The 18,711-nt window shown below is 50.2% G+C and overlaps 8 protein-coding genes across 8 annotated transcripts in view; 6 read left to right on the forward strand and 2 right to left on the reverse strand.

Annotated features, from left to right (window-relative positions):
- The window catches only part of PPTG_22079 (hypothetical protein), a gene marked incomplete at both ends in the record, with an annotated part of 4,374 nt that extends 3,445 nt beyond the window's left edge, over positions 1 to 929 (forward strand). The window contains 3 exons of the mRNA XM_008901686.1: positions 125 to 197; positions 358 to 592; positions 739 to 929. Of these exons, the coding sequence (XP_008899934.1) occupies positions 125 to 197; positions 358 to 592; positions 739 to 929 (499 nt within the window). The remainder of the gene's footprint in view (positions 1 to 124; positions 198 to 357; positions 593 to 738) is intronic.
- A 919-nt stretch (positions 930 to 1,848) lies between these two features.
- On the forward strand, positions 1,849 to 3,395 carry PPTG_07296 (hypothetical protein; the record flags this gene model as incomplete). Its single annotated transcript, XM_008901463.1, has 5 exons — positions 1,849 to 1,868; positions 1,925 to 2,169; positions 2,240 to 2,445; positions 2,974 to 3,049; positions 3,124 to 3,395. The coding sequence occupies 5 exons, from the start codon at positions 1,849 to 1,851 to the stop codon at positions 3,393 to 3,395; spliced, it is 819 nt and encodes a 272-aa protein (XP_008899711.1).
- Positions 3,396 to 3,570: 175 nt separating this feature from the next.
- Positions 3,571 to 4,220, forward strand: PPTG_07297 (hypothetical protein; the record flags this gene model as incomplete). Its single annotated transcript, XM_008901464.1, has 2 exons — positions 3,571 to 3,855; positions 4,056 to 4,220. The coding sequence occupies 2 exons, from the start codon at positions 3,571 to 3,573 to the stop codon at positions 4,218 to 4,220; spliced, it is 450 nt and encodes a 149-aa protein (XP_008899712.1).
- Positions 4,221 to 6,702: 2,482 nt separating this feature from the next.
- PPTG_07298 (hypothetical protein) lies at positions 6,703 to 13,151 on the reverse strand. The gene has a single exon (XM_008901465.1). It carries the CDS (start codon positions 13,070 to 13,072, stop codon positions 6,989 to 6,991), a length of 6,084 nt encoding a protein of 2,027 aa, XP_008899713.1. The 5' UTR covers positions 13,073 to 13,151; the 3' UTR covers positions 6,703 to 6,988.
- Positions 13,152 to 13,293: 142 nt separating this feature from the next.
- Positions 13,294 to 14,465, forward strand: PPTG_07299 (hypothetical protein). Its single transcript, XM_008901466.1, has 2 exons — positions 13,294 to 13,709; positions 13,792 to 14,465. The coding sequence occupies exons 1-2, from the start codon at positions 13,395 to 13,397 to the stop codon at positions 13,837 to 13,839; spliced, it is 363 nt and encodes a 120-aa protein (XP_008899714.1). The 5' UTR covers positions 13,294 to 13,394; the 3' UTR covers positions 13,840 to 14,465.
- A 324-nt stretch (positions 14,466 to 14,789) lies between these two features.
- PPTG_07300 (hypothetical protein) lies at positions 14,790 to 15,943 on the forward strand. Its single transcript, XM_008901467.1, has 2 exons — positions 14,790 to 15,020; positions 15,099 to 15,943. Exons 1-2 carry the CDS (start codon positions 14,908 to 14,910, stop codon positions 15,211 to 15,213), a joined length of 228 nt encoding a protein of 75 aa, XP_008899715.1. The 5' UTR covers positions 14,790 to 14,907; the 3' UTR covers positions 15,214 to 15,943.
- Positions 15,899 to 16,948, reverse strand: PPTG_07301 (hypothetical protein). The gene has a single exon (XM_008901468.1). It carries the CDS (start codon positions 16,861 to 16,863, stop codon positions 15,970 to 15,972), a length of 894 nt encoding a protein of 297 aa, XP_008899716.1. The 5' UTR covers positions 16,864 to 16,948; the 3' UTR covers positions 15,899 to 15,969.
- Positions 16,949 to 17,204: 256 nt separating this feature from the next.
- On the forward strand, positions 17,205 to 18,172 carry PPTG_07302 (hypothetical protein; the record flags this gene model as incomplete). Its single annotated transcript, XM_008901469.1, has 3 exons — positions 17,205 to 17,574; positions 17,655 to 17,782; positions 17,882 to 18,172. 3 exons carry the CDS (start codon positions 17,205 to 17,207, stop codon positions 18,170 to 18,172), a joined length of 789 nt encoding a protein of 262 aa, XP_008899717.1.
- Positions 18,173 to 18,711: the final 539 nt, after the last annotated feature.

Genomic DNA, 18,711 nt, shown 5'->3' on the forward strand with positions numbered 1-18,711 from the left:
ATACACGTGCGCTAACGTGTAAGCCGAAGTAGTGGGCACGCAGTGAGCCAATTACACTTTCTCCCCTCTGCGTCTGTCCACCGGAACCTCATGGCACTCAACGGTATCTGTGCGTGCTCGACAGTGTCTGCAAAATGCTCCAGGATGAGGAGACTTCGATGGCCCACAACCGACAGCTGTTCAACTCTCCTGGATCGGTACTCAGATTTGGATACCCATCTGAATCCATCTTCAAAAATTGTGCAATCACCAAATTTCGAGAATGCAGCCATTAAGGTGGCAAATGGTGCTCCATTAAGGGCCGCCGAGGCTAAACCCGTTGCGAAATTTGTAACGTGACCATCTGTCATTGACGAGAAACGCAAGAGGGACCGCGCTCCAGACTTCGCCATGACAATTCTACTGGAAGGCTCGGCAGCGCGAAGAACGGGACAGTCATCGGTGGTCTACAAACTCGCTGCTGACGAAGGTTCCGCCACGAGCAACGCGTGCGAGCGTCTATTCGCGCAGACGGGGCTCATTCTGACCCCGCAGAGAGGAAGGCTTGCTAATGCTAATTTCGAGGCGCTAACCTTTCTTCGTGCTAACCTTGGTATGTGAAACGCAAGCACCCTCGTCGACACTACCCCAACCGACTGATGGCTGTTCATGAGGACGTAACTTCTCAGAAGGTAGCTCATGTGGCAATATACTCATTGTATTGCTAAGTTATTATTATTGTTTCTTGTTGCATTGCAGTGACTATTACGCCAGTGATCGATCTTCCGTATAATAAAACACGTTATCTTCTGATCACTGCTGGCTACAACATTGCGTCCCGGGGCAGTATTTGCTACCGTTTGAGGCACCACATGTACCATCATTCTGAGCGACGTTGGTACATGACGTTGGCGTGGCATCTGGATCTTGTGTTGCTGGTGCCAGGGTAGTCGGCGCTTAAGTACTCGGGGCTTGGCTAGTGGTCGTTCCAGATGCAACCGGGAAACAGTTTTCTGTGTGTGTCAATGATTAGAACGACATTGCGCGGGTAACATTAAAACTTACTGAAGACTTTGTAGGTTGGGTTGTGAGTGTGAATCCAGATGAACTGAACAACGCAAGCAGCATACACTTCGTCATATTTATAGGAATCTTCAAGGTCTTCCGGTATAGTTTGCTGCAATTGATGCATTAAGTGTCCAAATTTGGACATGTCCATAAAAGCTGAGTATATTTTATCCAACATGTACACAGCCTGTCCAAAACTCAATAATCACAGTATTTTACAAATCACATAATTTATCTTACGACCTACTCTGTCGGTTAAAACCACGACTTGCCTGATAATACAAAAATCAAAACCAGCCGCGCTTCGCTTGGCCCCCGTACATGTACTGGCGAGTGCAGTGCGCGGCTCGCTGGTGGGCTCGACGCTGAGCTCGGCGCTGGGTCCGCCTCCGCAAATAACTTATTGCGCGTCAGCTAAGACCCCGAGCCGTTTAATCTCAACCTGGCACTCCAGAAAAGTAAGGCTTAGCTCTTCTAAATGGAAGTGAATAGGATCACAAACAAAAATGCACAGCCGGGACGAGACAAAGACGACACAACGACCGTAATCTACTGCGGCTTCGTATTTTACATAAATTACGGTCTCGACAAAATTTTGAAATTTGGAAAAACGGAGGGGAGATTTGCGCACGTCCTGCGAGCCTTTCATTCCAGGAATCCGTTGCCTTACACCCCACACCCCTTCTCCCTTTGCGCGCTCCGGACGCAAGCGATCGTGCGTAGACAGCCAGATATCGCCTGCTACGGCAGTATTCACGACGATTATGAGCGACAGTGACGACAGATCTGTCTCGAACGGGCATGACAAAAGGAGACCGCTTGTACGAAAAGCTTGCAATTCGAGCGACTCTGGGCTTGGATCTGACTCTTTTGACAGCGAGGCAGGATCAGTGAGCGAGACAGCACCCTCGTTTCAACGCTGGCACGACACCTGGGATGATTTCTTCAAGAACTTACGGCAGTACGAGGCGCAGACGTCGCAGCTTTACCGTATTCGCACTTGTACAAGGGTTTCTACTCGAAATGACAAGATTAGGAAGAAGAAGAAGTTGAGGGAGGGCGGGCTCGTGCCTGAATGCTTTGGAGACTACTACAAGAAGCTGCTCTGTATGCATGGCTGGGGTACGAAACCTCGAGGGGACGGCACGAGAACTGGCCACATTGGTCGTAGTACTGGGTGTATCTGCTACAGTTTCTCGCTGTCCTACAACCAATAGCTGGAGAATCTGTGTTACTACGCACAACAGAACCCACAACCACCGACTTCGAAAGGAAGTTTACGCGAACTACCCTTCGACAAGGCGTGTTATGGATCCTGACGTCCTCGACTTCGTGGACGAGCTGATCAAGGCCAATCCAAACCAAAGAGGATTCTCAAATATCTCCAAGAGACGACAGGTATCGTAACTTTTAGAGTCTAGTTTGCTCTGTGTAAAACTGAACTGTGCTATTATTTTGTGCAGATAAGCGCGTGATACTGCGAGATGTCCACAACTTGGTGCAGCGGCTAAAAACCAAGCGACGTGGACAACCACCGTTGAAAAAAGACTGGAGGCGGTGCTGAGGAAATTTTGCTCGTATCGAGGTAACAATGCCACGGTGTTCGTTGACGAAACAAAGACAACTCAAACCATTACCATCCAGAGTCGGTAAATGAAGCGCTTCTTTGAAGCCTTTCCGGAGGTAGTAATGCTGGACTCGGAACAAACGCTTCGAAGTATAAGCTCTTCAGCTTCATGATCGACGGCACATTGGGCACGTAAGTACTACCGAAGATTAATGATCAGTTGGTTTCGGATCGGTGACCAGTTGGTAGCTGGGTGGCCGCCAGTTGGTAACTGGTTGGTCCGCTGGTTGGTGATCTATCGGTTGTTGTTGGTGACATACGAACGTAACAGACTAACATCGATGTGCATTTCTTAACAGGGACAATACATTCAGCTTTCGCTGGTAGAAAATGATAGTCACGCTTGCATGAAGGATGCCATTGAAGCCCTCAAGGGTAACAATCCAACCTGGGATCGTATTCGAGTGTTCATGATTGACAAGGACTTTGGCGAGCTGAGTCATTTACAGAAGGAGTTCCTCTTGGCTCGAGTCTTGATCTGCCACTTCCATCTACAAAAAAATACCTGCGCACTGAGATGGCAAAGGCGGTGTACGGTGGGCGTAACGCGGTAGACGTGGATCGAGTGGAGGATGCTGTGGATATGATGGCGACCACAAAGGGCAAGGACGAGTATGACCGAGGCCTTCGTTATATGTACTACATTCTGAATGGTTTCGATGAGCAGAGCGAACTACCAAAGCCGAAGCACCCTCTTCTTGACTATTTTATGCAAAATTGACATTCTTGTAAGGAGATATGGACTGTGTACGAACGAGGTCACGTCGCGCATCTTGGCAACCATACTAACAACCGGTATGCACGTCTTCATTCTTTTTATCGATAAAATCTAATCCTTTGGGTCTTGTAGTCTTGAATCTGCGTGGGGATTACTAAAGGAAATTCTGAAACCCGAAATGGAACTTGACGAGTGCGTTGAAACGCTGGTCTTCTTGCAGTCGACGGCGAAGCTGGAGTATGCGCCTCGGTTTAACGTAATTGGGTCCCGTCACTACCATGGAGCGGATGACATGTTACTTCGATTAGCAGGATTGGTAAGCCCACACGCGTTCGAGCTCGTCTACCAAGAGAATGAACTTCTCAAGAGCGGAGTCTTGTCCTATGAGGGTGGTTGGCTACAAGACGGTATCGTCAGACTGGAAATCCGAAGAACAGGACGCGAATACACAGTTAATGTTTCGGTAAGTTGAGATTAAAACGGTTTAATTACTGTCGGTTAGATGACTGACACCTTTTTGTTTATGCACAGACATGTTCATGCTCCTGATTCTTTATGCGCACTCTACTGCCTCCATGTCATCATACGATGCATGCTCGTGCTTCAATGCAAAAGATGAAAGTAATCCCTTTGAACTACACTCATTCACGATGGTTACTACAGGCAGAAACCAACCGTCCCGAGGAGGACGAGTCTGATGAAGATATTTCATGCTCGCCACTACGAGTCCAGACAGCACACATACGATCCGTCGAGCACGCTGTGTTAAATGGAACAACAAAGTGGAAAACGGCCATGGACATTGCCGGGGCGTCGTTGAGGCAATGAGCTCTCATGGCACACGAACATTCCTTCGGATGACAGAAGTGTTTCGTGAGTTTGGAGAGTGCGTACGTGAAGGAGTGGTGCCGACTCTGATGAAGCCTCAAACTACTTCTGTCGAGAGTCTACTTAGAGCACCAAGTGGAGATTTTTATGTGTAGCACGACGCCGAACTTGCAGACAGCGACAGCTCATCTGTACCGCCAACACACGAGGCCGCCAATACAGCGCAAAACAATACCACCGTGGATGATTTCAATGTGGAAAGTGACTGTGGAGATTCGATTAATGGTGAAAGTGAGCAGCTACCAGATGAATGCGATCGACTACTAGCTGAAACGAACCGAATAATTACCCGAGTGCGAGATATGGTATCTCCAGATAGCGACAACGACGATACGGAATTATTTGGGCTTGTTCAACCCGGAAACAAGAATACACCTACCTCACGCACTCTAAAATCTGCCAAGATCCAGAAAACCAACCAGTCAGTGGTCATCACCAAACAGTCGGGCACCGCAACCAACCAGTTGAAAACTCCAACCATCCAGTCGGTGTCTTGTACGATCTAGAAGCCAAGCAACACAATCGATTTAGTGGACAAGGCTGCAGCATCGGAGTTGTCACAGTCCGTGAACGACACCACATCTTTGGCGGAGAAATCCGTTCCATTGGTGGATACTACCAACGCCGAAGGCAATCACTCGGTTGATGACGATAACCAGTCGGTGCGCGCTGAAAGAGAGTTTGCAGACCAGCCTACCGAAGCCACGTGTCAACTAGTACTTCGAAAACGTCGGTCAAAGGAAAGGGGTGACAGCAGTCCTGGTGACAGCTCCAGTCATGAAGGTATCTCAGGGGAGTTTCGAGCTAGCACCAGTGTGAAAAGCAATGGAAGGTCAAAAATTAGGCGGAAACAAGCGCGTGAGGCGAAGAAACTCCGAATGGATGAGTCTATTGCAGAAGCAAAAGCTCTTGTTCAAGGAACGTTAGTTCCAGAAAAGGATCTGACACTTGTGCGTAAGACATTGGCATGCAGTTCCAATGTTGAGGATGCTTTGCCGGTCCTTCACAGTATTGCCAAAGTTGATGCATCAACTTGGAAGGCCACCTCTATCGTGCAGCTTGCACGAAAGCAGAAGGTCCACAAGAAGGTCACGATTGTTTTTCCGAACAACTACGTTACCAAGTGCATCGCAGGTATAAACATGTATCGGAAGTCCTTTCCAAGCGACGATGAAGCTGGCAGAATGAAGGTATCTATCAAGAAACTTGGCACATTCGCGGAGAAAGATTTTATCACAATGAGAGATTGGCATGACGAATCTCCGAAGTTCGATGTTTTTTGTGATCTAGCAGCGTGGATCAGAGTTTCTCGCTTTGCCCGAATTACACTTCCCAGCCCTCTCAACAACTGTGTCACGGTAGATTTACAAGCCTGCGCAAAAAGATTGGAGACCGTGAATTTAAAGACTACTATGGACACAAGATTCGGACAGGTCGGTATCGAAGAGATGGCATTCTTCAGGCGATTGGAGTGGCTAGACGATTCGTGCATGAAACTTGTCATGAGCCACCTCATGGACCAAGATCAAGATGAGCATAAGAGGAGCTGTATTGGTGCGGTCAACCCACTCTACGCAAGAGTTCACGATGAAGCAATGAAGTTGCAAGTGATTGCAAGCTCCCCTCTTCGGTCGAGCAACCGAATGATTCTGGTGCCGGTTTATCTCGATGGACACTAGGCAGGTGTTGTATTTGACAACGACAAAAGTAGAGCCGTGGTGTTCGACCCTATGCAGACGAAAAAATACTACAACCAGGCCTGTACAGTCATCAAAAAGTACTTTGGAAACTACTCTTCGAAGCTCAAATTAGTCCGCCAGCAGGCTCCGCGACAAGAGGATACCAATAGCTGAATGGCAGTCCCAAACGTGGCCAGAGAGCAAATAGCGTATTTGCGATTTCGATATATTTTCTTGACTAGCAAGGGGGTATTTTGCAGAAGCCCAGACGCAGCCACGAGCGAAGAGTAACTACATCAATACATATCATTGCGTGCTCATGCCTTATTCACGTTGTGTTAGCTACTCAACCTCGGGCGTCTATCGTACATCAACTTTGGCGACAAGATTGATGACTAGGTCCATTTCATTAAGTCTTTATCACATACGCGCAACATTCCAGCGACATGCCTACATTCTCTACAAGCGATCTCAGTTTTAGAGATTTTAAATCGTACCTACGCGAGATTAGTCGTATTTATGCGGATAAATTACGTACTTAAGAGGATATATTACGGGTCACCAACCAAAACCAAACTGGTTGGGGGTTTGCTGCTAAGTCGGTTGGTGAAAACGTCCCGGCTATGCAAAACAGTCGGTGATCCTAACACGAGCCCTTCTAAATTGGTCATTTATTTTTGGGACAGGATATCAATCGGTAGTTTATTTTAAATTACAAACCGGTTTAATTCGCATCAAACCGGTTGCTGAACTCCAGTCATGTGTTTTATTTGTCACGTTGCTACTTAAAAGCTGGATTAGAATTACCATGATTAAACTTTAATAAGTAATGCGCGACTTTTTATGTTAGGACAAGGGAGATCAAACGCCTCACTTGCGGAAGGCAATTCTTGTACGATAACTGCTGATTTAGGTCGCATGAGCTCGGAAGTTGCCATCCTTGTCTTCTGCTGGATTTTAGTATACTTTAGTAGTCGAAACTGGTTTTTTTTTTTAAATAATGCATGATATTTGTCATTCATCATCCTTTCACCGCTCCAGCAACAATGTGAGTTTCTCCATGATGGAAACAGCGGTCTTGGGGTTCATCTTCCTCATCAGGTTGGTCGCGTGGGGTTTCTCCGGCATCTGATCCACTCGTCTAAATGAAGCTGTTGCGTTGTACAGTGCCAGCTTCCTAGACAAAAGTTCCTTCAGACAGCTCAGTCGTTTCTCCGCTTCATTCCAGCTCTCCTTGACGCCCTCGTTTCTGTCTGCCAAGGGCTTCAATAGCTCCAAATAGTACGTGATAACATCGGCAGACAGCACGAAGACGTGGTGCATGTCACGATGGATGTGCAGTAGGTCCACCAACGTGTCCAAGGCGCGCAGATCCACGTCTAGTCGGTCCTTGTCCTCAATCGCAACCACTCGCTTCGCTCTGCTCTTGTCTGCTGACCGTCGATACACCGTCAAATTTTTCAATACGAGCAGTAGTTGATGCAGTAGCTCCACATGCGGACGGCTTCGGTTCAGACCACGGATCGCTGCGAAGATGGTAGACGAGATCTGGAGTTGCACGCACTTGCGGCAGCATTCACGTGAGTATCGCGTGCACACCTCGATAGTGTGGCTGGCGAACAACATGTCCTGTAGTCGCTTGCCATGTAAGAGCATGTGTAGAGCCATGTCCAGCCGTGCACCTAACGTCTGCGGCTGCTCTGTCTGAACTCTCCTCTCTTCATGCGTCTTGACTCTCAACTGCTGCAGACTCGTGGCTGATGTAACACTGCCAACCAGTTTCATGGTCGATAACTTCTTCCTCTGCTGAGTAATCTCCGGACTGCTGTGATGTAAGCGAACCAACGTCCCGCGCCACCATGATTGCAGTCTGCGCACTGCCACAAAGTGGAAGTTACGTTCACGGAAAGGTATAATTACCTTCTCACGCAGCCATGCGCCAACAATACGTGCTGCACGTGCTCTAGCCATCGCCAATGCCATCTTTTCTATCTCTCGTTGTCGCTTCTCTTCAGCCCGTCGCTGTCGTTCCGCCCATTTACAACACAAACCCAGCCACCACACCTGCATACGTTGAGCTGCAGCATTCATCTGTCGTTTGTGTTGAACACGCGCGTTGATAACACTCTTCAAGCAGAATGTGCGCCAACAAGTAGCGATTCTGTTGGTATCAGCGATGCGTTTCTGCATGAGTCCAGCGCTAAGTCGTGTCCAGTGAGCGCGTACCATTAGTGTGCGCTTCTTGCGGTACTCCGTCGTGCGATTAGCATACCAGAACTCGATCTGCCAGCACGATGTCAACACACGCAGACGCTGAAGTTGCCTCTGGAGAGCGTGGAAGTTGAATCGATGACGACGAGAACTCCAGCCACGCGCGAGTCTCTGGATAGACACAGCTGCATGGTGAAGACGCAACGCTCTTCGAAATTTGGTCATTGTTAGCCACGAACGAACTGCACGCTGTACCACCACCACACTAGCGTAGGTCTTGGCGTACTGCTGTCGCGTAACAAATCCACGGTATGCTGCTTGAATGAGCGTAGCTGCCACCATCCGCTTGTGATAAGCGTAGAAGCGGTAGACCGACTGGATTCGGTGAGCAGCGCGGTGTTGTACGCTCTCTTGTAGACGACGAAGACGATCCAGGCGAACACGCTCTTGATGATCCTTTTCCTCTCGCTGCATGCGTCGATAGAGCTTAAGCATCTTTTGGAACGATCGCAACGCACGGAGTTGAGCCTGACGGCGCCATATTCTCACGTTCCTCTGCAGTACACATGCACTCTGACGTAGAGTAGAGTACCATTTCCTCAACTCCCATGCTCGTATTAAACTCTGGATCCTCACAGCAGCACACGTCCGCTTTCGGGATCGATAGCGCCGGAATAGAGTCTGGATACGACACGCAGCTCGCGTCTCCACCTTGTGCTTGAGCTCTTGCAATCTCATCACACGCCGTTGCGCTTCAGTAGCCTGCATGCGATGATAAGTCCTCAACATATTGTAGAACTGCGTCAACGCCGCCAATTGTCGCCTCCTACGCCACAGTCGCACATTTCGCTGCAACACCGCAGCAGCACACTTCTCTTTCAGAAATCTCAGCTTCTGCTTCTTGCCTCGGAATACACTGGCCACCTTGGTCGCTGCCACTTGTCGCTTACGTACCGTGAAGTCACGAAAGCATTTCTGGACACTCTTAGCCGCACGTGTTTCCACTTTATTCTTCAACGCGAGTTGTCTTTGTTGCAGCTCCTTCTCCTTCATCATCTGCTCAAAACGCTGCAAAGCAAGAACCCTCTGGGTCTCTTCACGACGACGTTGGAATGCACTCCAAGCACGCTGAATAATCTCTGCTGAACGATGATTTCGTCGCCATATCCCCTTACGTTCATCTCGTGCTGCAGAAATTAAACGCCCTTGCCGCCAAGTAACTTGAATTCGAGTCGCCGCCACGTGCCGATCAGCGATCATTTGCTGTCGGAGGAGACGAGCTGCTAGTCTAGACAAATACTGCAGCCAGCTCCTCTCGATGACAGCGCAACTTGCCCTCACACGCATTCGCTGTGCAGCCTTACGTTGCATTGCTCTCTGCTTCTGCCGCTCCTTCTCACGTCTCCAACGTAGCTGCTTCCTCCAGTGATACTGAATAACAAGCACGGCGCCAAGCGAGTCTCCATTGATACGCAATTGTCGACGAGCTCGGAAGGTCCGCTGAATCGCAACCACAGCTTTTCGAAGCCGCATGAAATGCCTTCTAGCTGTCCATGTTCGCACTATGCTTTTAACGAGATGAGCCGCTCGTAAGAGTTTGCGGCATTGGCGGATAGCCAAGCGCTTGTGACTGGACGTATACCAGAACCGCTGGACAACGCGAGCACTGCGGTTCTTCTTGCGATGCAATTTCAGTCGAATAAGCGGACTCTTCCACCAGCGTTTCAACCTCGACGCAGCGTGGATCTCGCTGTATGAATCCATGAGACGGGATTGCAAATAACACACGAATGTGACCACCATCTTGTCCTCTGGAGGGTTCTTAGTGTTGTACTGCTGAGGCATGAGCACTGGCACCTCTCCAAGCTGCTTGATGCGGTCGTTAATGATAGCAAAATGGCGCTGCTCGTTGTTCAGAAGCGTTTTCTCACTCAGTTGTTGAGCATTTCCATCATTTACGCCGCTAGTCGTCGGCAGCATGTCGGATTTCGACAGTAACATGGGATGATAGTAGTGGAGCAGGTAGCAAAGTGCTTTTCCATCGGCAAATGACGCCGAGAAGTCATTTACTGCGACGTTGTAGTTGGCACAGACAGCACGACACCACTCTAGCAAGAGCGAGTAGCATTCGTGTTCGTCTGTGTGAATGAGAGGCTCGCTCTGCTGTTGGTTATCGAAGAAATCCTTGGCTCGGAAGCTCATCCGCTTGACCACATTCTCGATCTCCCGTCTCATGGTCTGGGCATCCACAAGCGACTGCAACTGGAAACAACTGATGAGTTTCCACAGCAACGCCAACGTTTTCTCTCGATGGCCATTCACGATATCCTTGGCTAGATTCTCCACCATCTTCTCGTCCACTTTGCTCCGTAAACCAGCAAACCCAGAAGAAGACACACGGACACGCCCATTTCTCTTGGTATCTCCTCTGCTGTTGCTCTTGAGGTTATCCAGCACGCTCGCGCCACATTTATCTTGCAGGAAATGCAGACAGATCTCGACGTTGTGCACTTTCTGCAATCGTGACTGAGCGGGTACACGCAGGAACGTTGACAAAGCTTTAGGTTGGGGAATAATCTCTCCGTTCTGGTCTGTTGACGCTGGTACTGGCAGCGTTGTAAGCGCTTCCATGAGCTTGGCAAGACGGACTCCATCGCGCAAGTCTGTCTCCAAGTTTTTGACCTCCAGATCGATCTCATCCAACGCTGTCTGCTCGTGCCTGAGAGTGTATCCTAGTTGCTTCAAGTGCTTATCGATACGACCTTCACTTGCCAAAAAGAGTCGGCAGAACTCCGTCACGAACACCTGCGAGTTCTTCGCCCACAGTGCATCATCACTACGTTGACTACTCTTGTTTACACTTTGGGTTTTACTGGACACGGTCTTCTCGGTGGAAAGAGCAATTCGGAATAGACACGGAAAATGTGCGAACTTGTCCGCTTTCCGCTCGATCGCGCGGTCCAGAAAAATCACCAGCATGAAGAATTTGAGCATGAAGGACTGCGTTAACGAATCAAAATACTCTCGACCATTGATGTTTTTCTTGGTATTCATGAAGGCATTGCCACCATCGTTGCGGTCTGCAGTGGAGCCATCCATTGGTGTCCTGAGATTCTTCACCAAGCGATAATTCTGGGCCACATGTGCGTCTTTAACCAAGTGCTTCAAGATGATCCGACGTAGAACTTGAGGCATCTTTCGGTCAGTTGATCCGTCTTTCTTCCCTGTACTGAGTTGTGCTCTGGCAGTCGCTCTGAAAATGGCTCGTAGCGAACACTTCTCCTGTCGCATGACTTGACTTCCGAGCACAGCGTAGAGGCCTAAGCAGAGCCAGACCGGATGGTAGTTATTCAACAGGCTGATTAGATCCTCTTGCAAGCCGACGTCAGCATATACCGGACGGTCTGCGCGAAATAAAAGCCCCTTGTTGCCGATTTCATCCTGCAAATTGAATAGAATGTCGTCCATATCTGGGGAATGGTACAACTCCACTGCTGCGTGCGCCCACTTGGACTCCATGCGCTTCTGAGCAAGCACACGCAGCGACGAGAAATCAAATCTGCGCTTCGTTCCAACAGTCGGGTCCTCACCGTCATCAACGCCGCCCAGACGCTGAGCAGTTCCGTCCAATAACACGTAATTTATCCATTTCGTAAACCCCTGGGTCTGCTTTGCCATCCAGTTGTCATCATACACCTCTTGACGTTGTTTCCACCACGAACCGACAAACGGCTTCTTTAAGGGAGCCTCCTTCAGCGCACCGATACTTTTCTTAAACGTTAAAGCCCTAGGAGGTTCACTTTTCCGTCTCTTTGGTCCATTTCGAGGTGGAGAAAACTCGATCGCCACTGATGAACGGCGTTTGTCTCCCACTTTGGGTCTAGATCTCACCACAGGCTCCTGTTCCGGTTCACGGTCAATTGCCTGCATTGTGAGCGCTGTACTTCTCGACATCTGTCTGGTCCTCGCTTCCGGTGATCGATGCTGCTTCGCTCTAGGTGCCACTGCGACAGTATCAACTGCTGCTTTTGGCCTGCCAAACTTGGACAGTCTGGGCGCACGCGGCGTCACAAAGCCTGTCGCTCGACACTGCAGCTTAAACCTGTCATTCACAGTGAACTTGAGCACTGCTGTCACTTCCTTGCCAACGTCAACCGACAGCGGCTCAAACGTGACTCTCAGCGTCACCGACTTGAGCGCGTCCACAACACAGACGTGCAGATCACACTTGAATCTTGTTTTCCTCTGTGCAGACGCCTCTCCATTGTGGTTCATGGCGTATCCTTCGTATTTTACTCTGGCATTGCCCAGTTCGTTGGCATTTTCAAGTGTTAATTGCCTACTTCTGCGTTCCCCCAATGGCACAGAGCCAAAACGCAGCTGCCCAATGTGGTTGAAGTCGTCTACTAGCATCGTAGCGGAGCCTGTTCCGATAGTCTCCTCTTCCAAGCCTAATGACTCTGCATGGAGCGCCAGTGCTCGCGCTTCGAAGTGCGTCACGGCATTTGTCATCACCAATGGGTTTCGTTCCGCCCTCTCTTCATCAGAATCATCCTCATAGGTCTCTGTAGACGCATTGAGCGACTTGTGTGTGGCTGAACGCTTTCCAAGCAGCGACGAGGCCGCGGAGCGCTCGGATTCGGGCGTAGCAGGCAATAACTCGGCCTCCAGTAGTGATTTTCGGCTACCGCGCTGCATTGTGACGTTCGGATGGCCCCAATTGTGACCAATGAGAGGGACGCGGTTCTCCTTTCCGTCGCTGTCTTGATCCGAAGATAATGCGGCCGTTTCGTGACAGTTTTGAGCGCCTGAGGCGTCAGATTGTGCAGAATTGAACGGATCTAACGATGCACGAGATGCCCACTTGCTGCGAGCCCGATTGCCGTCACTGACGCCGCGCATATCGACTGTCTTTCTCGCCGTACAGTCGGTATCGCTCGCACCTGAAGCGCGCGCGTCGAGCGTTTGAACTGAGCATGGTGTTCGTAACATAGTTGGTGTGGCGTACGTAGCTAATACCGAATGTTGCAGCAGTAAAAAGTGTAATTACGTCGTACAACCACATAGTGTGTACCACGTGAAATTGGGGTTGTAGCGTGAATTACGATTCGTACTTACGCGGAGGCAAGGTCGACAGCAGCTCGCCGCCAACCAATAGGCCGAGCCCTCGGACCCGCCAGCCTCGCGGCATTTATTTGCCGAAAGCTAAAGCAAAAGCGGAAGAATGTCGACGATCACCAAGGAGCAGCACGACGAACTGTGCGTGGCGTACGCCTCCATGATCCTCTTCGATGCGGAGCACGAGATCACGTCCGACTCGATCCAGCAGGTCGTGAACGCTTCGGGCAACGAGGTGGAGCCCTACTGGCCCACGCTCTTCGCCTCGCTTCTGTCGAAGGAGGGCAAGGTTCTGGAGCTCATCTCCACGGGCGGAGCCGCCGCTGGCGGTGCCGCTGCCGCCCCGGGCGCTGCTGCTGGCGCCGCTGGCGCTGAGGAGGAGAAGGTTGAGGAGAAGGCCAAGGAAGAGGAAGAGGAGGCTGTAAGTCGCGTGGCGAATTGCTGTTAAGGGAGTAATGCGCAGGTTACTGACGTTTTTAAATAAATGATATTTATGATAACAGGACCTGGGCGGCGGCATGGACATGTTCGGCGGCGACGAGGACTACTAAGCTAAGCTGTGCTTTAGGAAGCGCTGCGACTAGACTCTGCCAGCCGTTTGTGACCGTCTGATTCCGCTTTAATTCCGTAATGGACTCGCGCGTATATTCTTCCGGTGAAATCAAAGGCTTCAAGCAAGCGTCTTCGTTCTATCTGCTACTGCGTCGTGTGTTTTCGGCTGCGGGTCTTCGTAGGCCTCATTCTCATCGTCTGCAGAAGGATTCGAATACAGGTGGCAGGCTTTTAAACAGGTCGACAGGTTGAAGTGGAGAGGCAGGCGCACAGGTCGGAACAGTAGCAAGTGAGAAAGCAACCATGCACTGTGCAAACTCTGGCTGCAGTGTCTGCCATGATGCATCTCGGCATCCCGGACACAGTCGTTACGAGTATCGCGTTGGCTTGCCCTATATTCTTCGAAATCCTGGTACTTGTAGTAGTACTTCGTAGCATTTCGTAGCATATCTCTTCCCCTGCAAGGTTTCCCGCGTTTTGGTTAGACTGCTATCTGTTGAGCACTGACAGCTTATCGTTGCTGAAACTCTGCACCTTGTTTCTGCATTTCGAAACTTGAACATGTATGCTGTCATGGATTCGATACAGTGTACAGTAGTGTAGTGAGTCGTAATGAATACATGTGTCTATCTTTTTTCAAGTCGAAACCTTTGAACAAGTCAGCGTTGCGTTTAGCTCACATGATGATCCTCTCGTCGGGTGCAACGAGGACTCATTAACACAGACTCGTTTGAGCTTTATTATGGGCACAATTAACATTTCAACAACAAGAAATTGGTAATAAACGTGCTGCTTCGTGGTCTAGCACAGCAACACAGCAACACAGCAACACAACAAGTTGCATCTATATGTTCTGTAGCTAATTGGTGATCATCCAGGTTTGGTTCAAATCTACCCAGCTAAGTGCGAATATCAACTCCCACGTTTATTCCTTTCAAAACAATTCAATCGACTCCACGAGGGGATTCGTTGCTGCGTCTGTGGCTCCCCCTTTCTTGCGAGCGTTCTGAGCCTCTCTTCACAACAGCCATCCCCGTCGCCTCAGGAAGACTACCGCAAGATCCACAATGACTGCTGCCGTTGCCAAGAAAGCCGTGAGATGGCACAAGCTCCCCTACACCAAGTTCCTCGCGCACGAGTCCAAGCGTGAGCACTTCCAGCCTTTCCTCATCGCCGGAGTGTACGTTCCTAGAGTCCCAGCAGTTTACCAAGTCAACTCTCTTCTAACTCTTGAATTCCTCTATTGTGCATTTTAAAGTGCCGCTTGGGTGATCTGCGGCATCCTCCCCACGCGTGGCGCCACCCAGGAGGATAAGGAGAAGAGCAACTACTGGAAGCGCGTCAACGGCAAGTTCGACTACAGCCACCACTAGGCGCCTACTGAATGAGCGGGGTCTGCACGTAGGTTAACGGCTCGGAGATGCCGTAGACAGGTGCAGCAGGCAAGAGAAGATGATGGTCGAGTATTTGTATCGACGAGGATACTCATTGGGCTGCGTATCTGGCTTACGACGCTTCGTCTGTGGTCACAGCGTTGTCTACGCGACAATTGATTCAAACCCCACAAGAAATACACCTAATGCGTGCATTTTCTTGCTACTTGGAGTGTTTATTTGCGTCGTTGCTCTTGTGGATATCTTATAGGATATCTCGCTGCATTGAGCGCGTCTAGCAAGGTTGTCGAGTGCTTGAAGTGACCAAAGAGACAACTATCCAGAGGACGGAGATAGGTAACATCTCAAACACTTGAATCTATCCTATATTACCACGGGTCCCGTGGTTATCCAGCTATGCCACGAGATCATTAGAGAAAGTGTTTGATTACCTCGATATGTCCACAATTGCGTCGACAAGTTGATGTTGATAACCACGGATAAGCTTTCGACGTCAGCACCAGATGTGAAAAAAAAATGCTCGCCCTTCCGGGTCCTCCTGTTTAGGTACGAGAGCTTTCTGCTTGCACATAGTGGACGTACGTAGTAGTACTTCGTATTTTTTGCGTAGCGTCCGCAACATGAATCCGTTCCTGCAGACCAGAGTTTCTGTAGTCGGATACACTATCTCAGCAGGAGAAAACAAACAACAAAGCTGGTCTGAATTAGGCTTTAGCTGTCCTACTTTTGCTCTGCTTACAACTTGGAGTCCGCCGTGACGCGCGACTTCTTCTCCATCTTCTTGGACCAACTCTCGAGCGTTTCACGGGGCATCACAGGCTTCTTGTAGAGGTAATGTCCTCCATCCACAATCAACACGTCACCCGATACAAAGCTGCCCACGGGCGACACCAAGTACAACACTGCCGCCGCAATGTCCGTCTTGGCTCCAACACGACCAACTGGAATCGTACTCGCCATGTACTTCTTCCTCTCTTCAGGGTCCACATCTCCTCCAAGCTTGGCGGTGCCCGTCGTGTCGGCAATAGGCCCAGGAGCCACGCCAGTCACTCGAATCCCGAACTGTCCCCACTCCAGCGCAAGCGAGCGAGTGATGCTGTCCACCGCCGCCTTGGCAGCCGACGCGTGCACCTGGTACCACGTAGCTGGAAGTTGTAGCGTGGCCGTGATGTTTATGATGCGTCCGTCCCCGCTCTTCTTCAGCGGTTTGAAGGCCGCGCGACTCATGTTGAAAGTACCGATGGCGTCGATCTCCATGACCGTGCGGAAGGCGTTGGTCGATAGTTTCTCGGCTAGCGCCAAGAAGTTGCCTGCTGCCGAGTTCACCAGAACGTCAAGCTTGCCGAAACGAGCCACCACTTGCGCCACCGCGTTTTCTGCACTCTCAGCAGAGCGGACATCGCCCTGCACAAACATGCATGAACTCTCGGGCACGCCGTGCTCGCGCATGAGGCTCATGGTGCTCTGCAGTGCAACCTCTCGACGACCAAAAACAGCGACCTTGGCTCCGTACTCAGCGAGCTTAATAGCAATCTCCTGGCCGATGCCGGAGCCACCGCCAGTTACGAGAGCGACGCGGCCAGCACAGGCGTCGCGGCGAAACACACGCTGGAGGCTGGTAGAGTCCATGGTACAAGAAAGAGAAGCTACGGAGAGGTGAAGGAGGATTGCCAAATGGCCACTACGGCTTCAACGTGCATTATGTTGATTCGACAGATACCGGTATTTACTGGAAAGTCTTCAGTTGACGAAACGATTTACCATCAAAACCTTGTAAACATTATGGAATCCCAAAACTAATTCAAACTAAAGATGGTTTCAGAAAAAAATTCACTGTTGTAACAAATAAAGACACCAACGTTTGACAGGACATACCTTTTCTGGGGCTGCAGTTCCGGTATCCGTACCGGTCTTCTCTATCTGAGTGTTTGTTGGCTCCTCTTTTTGCCAGCGACGACCGGAGCGCCAAGATGAGCGTGGAGGCGCAGAAGACCTACTATCTGGTGGACAAGAAGCCCTTCTTCAAGCACTTCTACCCCAAGGATGTGGCAATCTTGGCTGTGCGCTCGACAGCTATGCAAGGTCTGATGGTCTTCAACGCGTACGTGGCGTCGCTGGACCTGGAGCTGTCAGACGAGGAGTTGAGCGAGGACGAATTTGAGGATGTGGATGCTGCGGCGGAGGACAAGGAGGAGTTCGTGCCTCCCTCCATGGAGGAGTTCAGTCTCGCCAGCGCCAAGTCCTTCGGCAAGTCGCTGAGTATCACCACGTACGTACGCTCGCTCGAGGAGGTGGCGATTCGTATCTGCCGACCTCGAATTGTCAGTAAGCTCATCAAAGGTGCGTCGATAATTCAAGGTCTCAATGGCCCATTATGTTTCCCCTGTTTATTGACTAATGTGTTGCTTTCTGCGATGCAGACATCAGCAAGTCAGCTATGCGTAAGTACGCGCGTACGTCTAGCAGGATGACGGCTGCGGCGTTGATGGTCAAGACGGGTATGCGCGCTAACATTCTGAGCCACCTCGCGATCTTCCTAGTTGAGGAGGTACGTTGCGAGCCCATACATTGATAATTTCTATGTTCTGTAGGTCGTGTTTATTTAAGCACCCTAGACTCATGCGCGATGATGTGTTGACTCGTGCAGACTCAGCAGCTTGTGATCATTCTGTACCGACGCTTCGTGGCACGAAAAGGTGGCAAGAAGACCAAGAAGAATCTGCGGTCGATTGAGGAGGGCATTCAGAGCAGCAGCAGCGACGAGGAAGAAGATACACTCTCAACGTTCGTGTCCAACACGGGTCGTAACGCCACTCGCTCTGCGCTGGCTGTCATCACGGGCGGCGTTGGCGCTGCCGTGGGTACGGTTGTGCGACCAGGTATCGGCACGATGATCGGTGGTACACTAGGCGATACCATCGGATACGTGTTGTTTTAGATGCAATCCAAAGGCAGGAAAGACTACCGGGGCGATGGAGGCCTACCAAATAACTGCAACATCAATGCTATACCAGACTCACATGTCCATCGGATCGATCGTCCCCAGATGGTTCAATATCGTTTGTGTGGATACCGGCGTCAGCACACAAAGCAACTTTGCGGCAGAGTTCCATATACCTCGACGATGTAGCGAAACATCCTCTTGTCCGTTAGACGTCAAGTTAACGGTTCCTTTTTATCAGAGGTTCAAATGCTCTTTGATAGGCTCGTTTTACTTGCAAAGTCACTATCTATATGTCACTAAAAACGAGTATATTCTCTGTCCCAGGATATTCTGTATTCCGCACGTGCTCTCCCACTTTCAAGGAGAACTGAAGAGCAGGCCGGTATTATCAAGGTCGAGCGTCTGTCCGCCTTCCTCGCGCTCCTCGCGGTATCTCCGCTGTAAACGAGAACCCCCCACATTATACACCTACTACACGTCTCTCATCTGCGTCCTTCCCGCTTGAACCGACCCACTACAGAGCACAACCGAAG

This window comes from Phytophthora parasitica, assembly GCF_000247585.1.
Source record: "Phytophthora parasitica INRA-310 unplaced genomic scaffold supercont2.11, whole genome shotgun sequence".
NCBI classification, from domain to species: domain Eukaryota; phylum Oomycota; class Peronosporomycetes; order Peronosporales; family Peronosporaceae; genus Phytophthora; species Phytophthora nicotianae.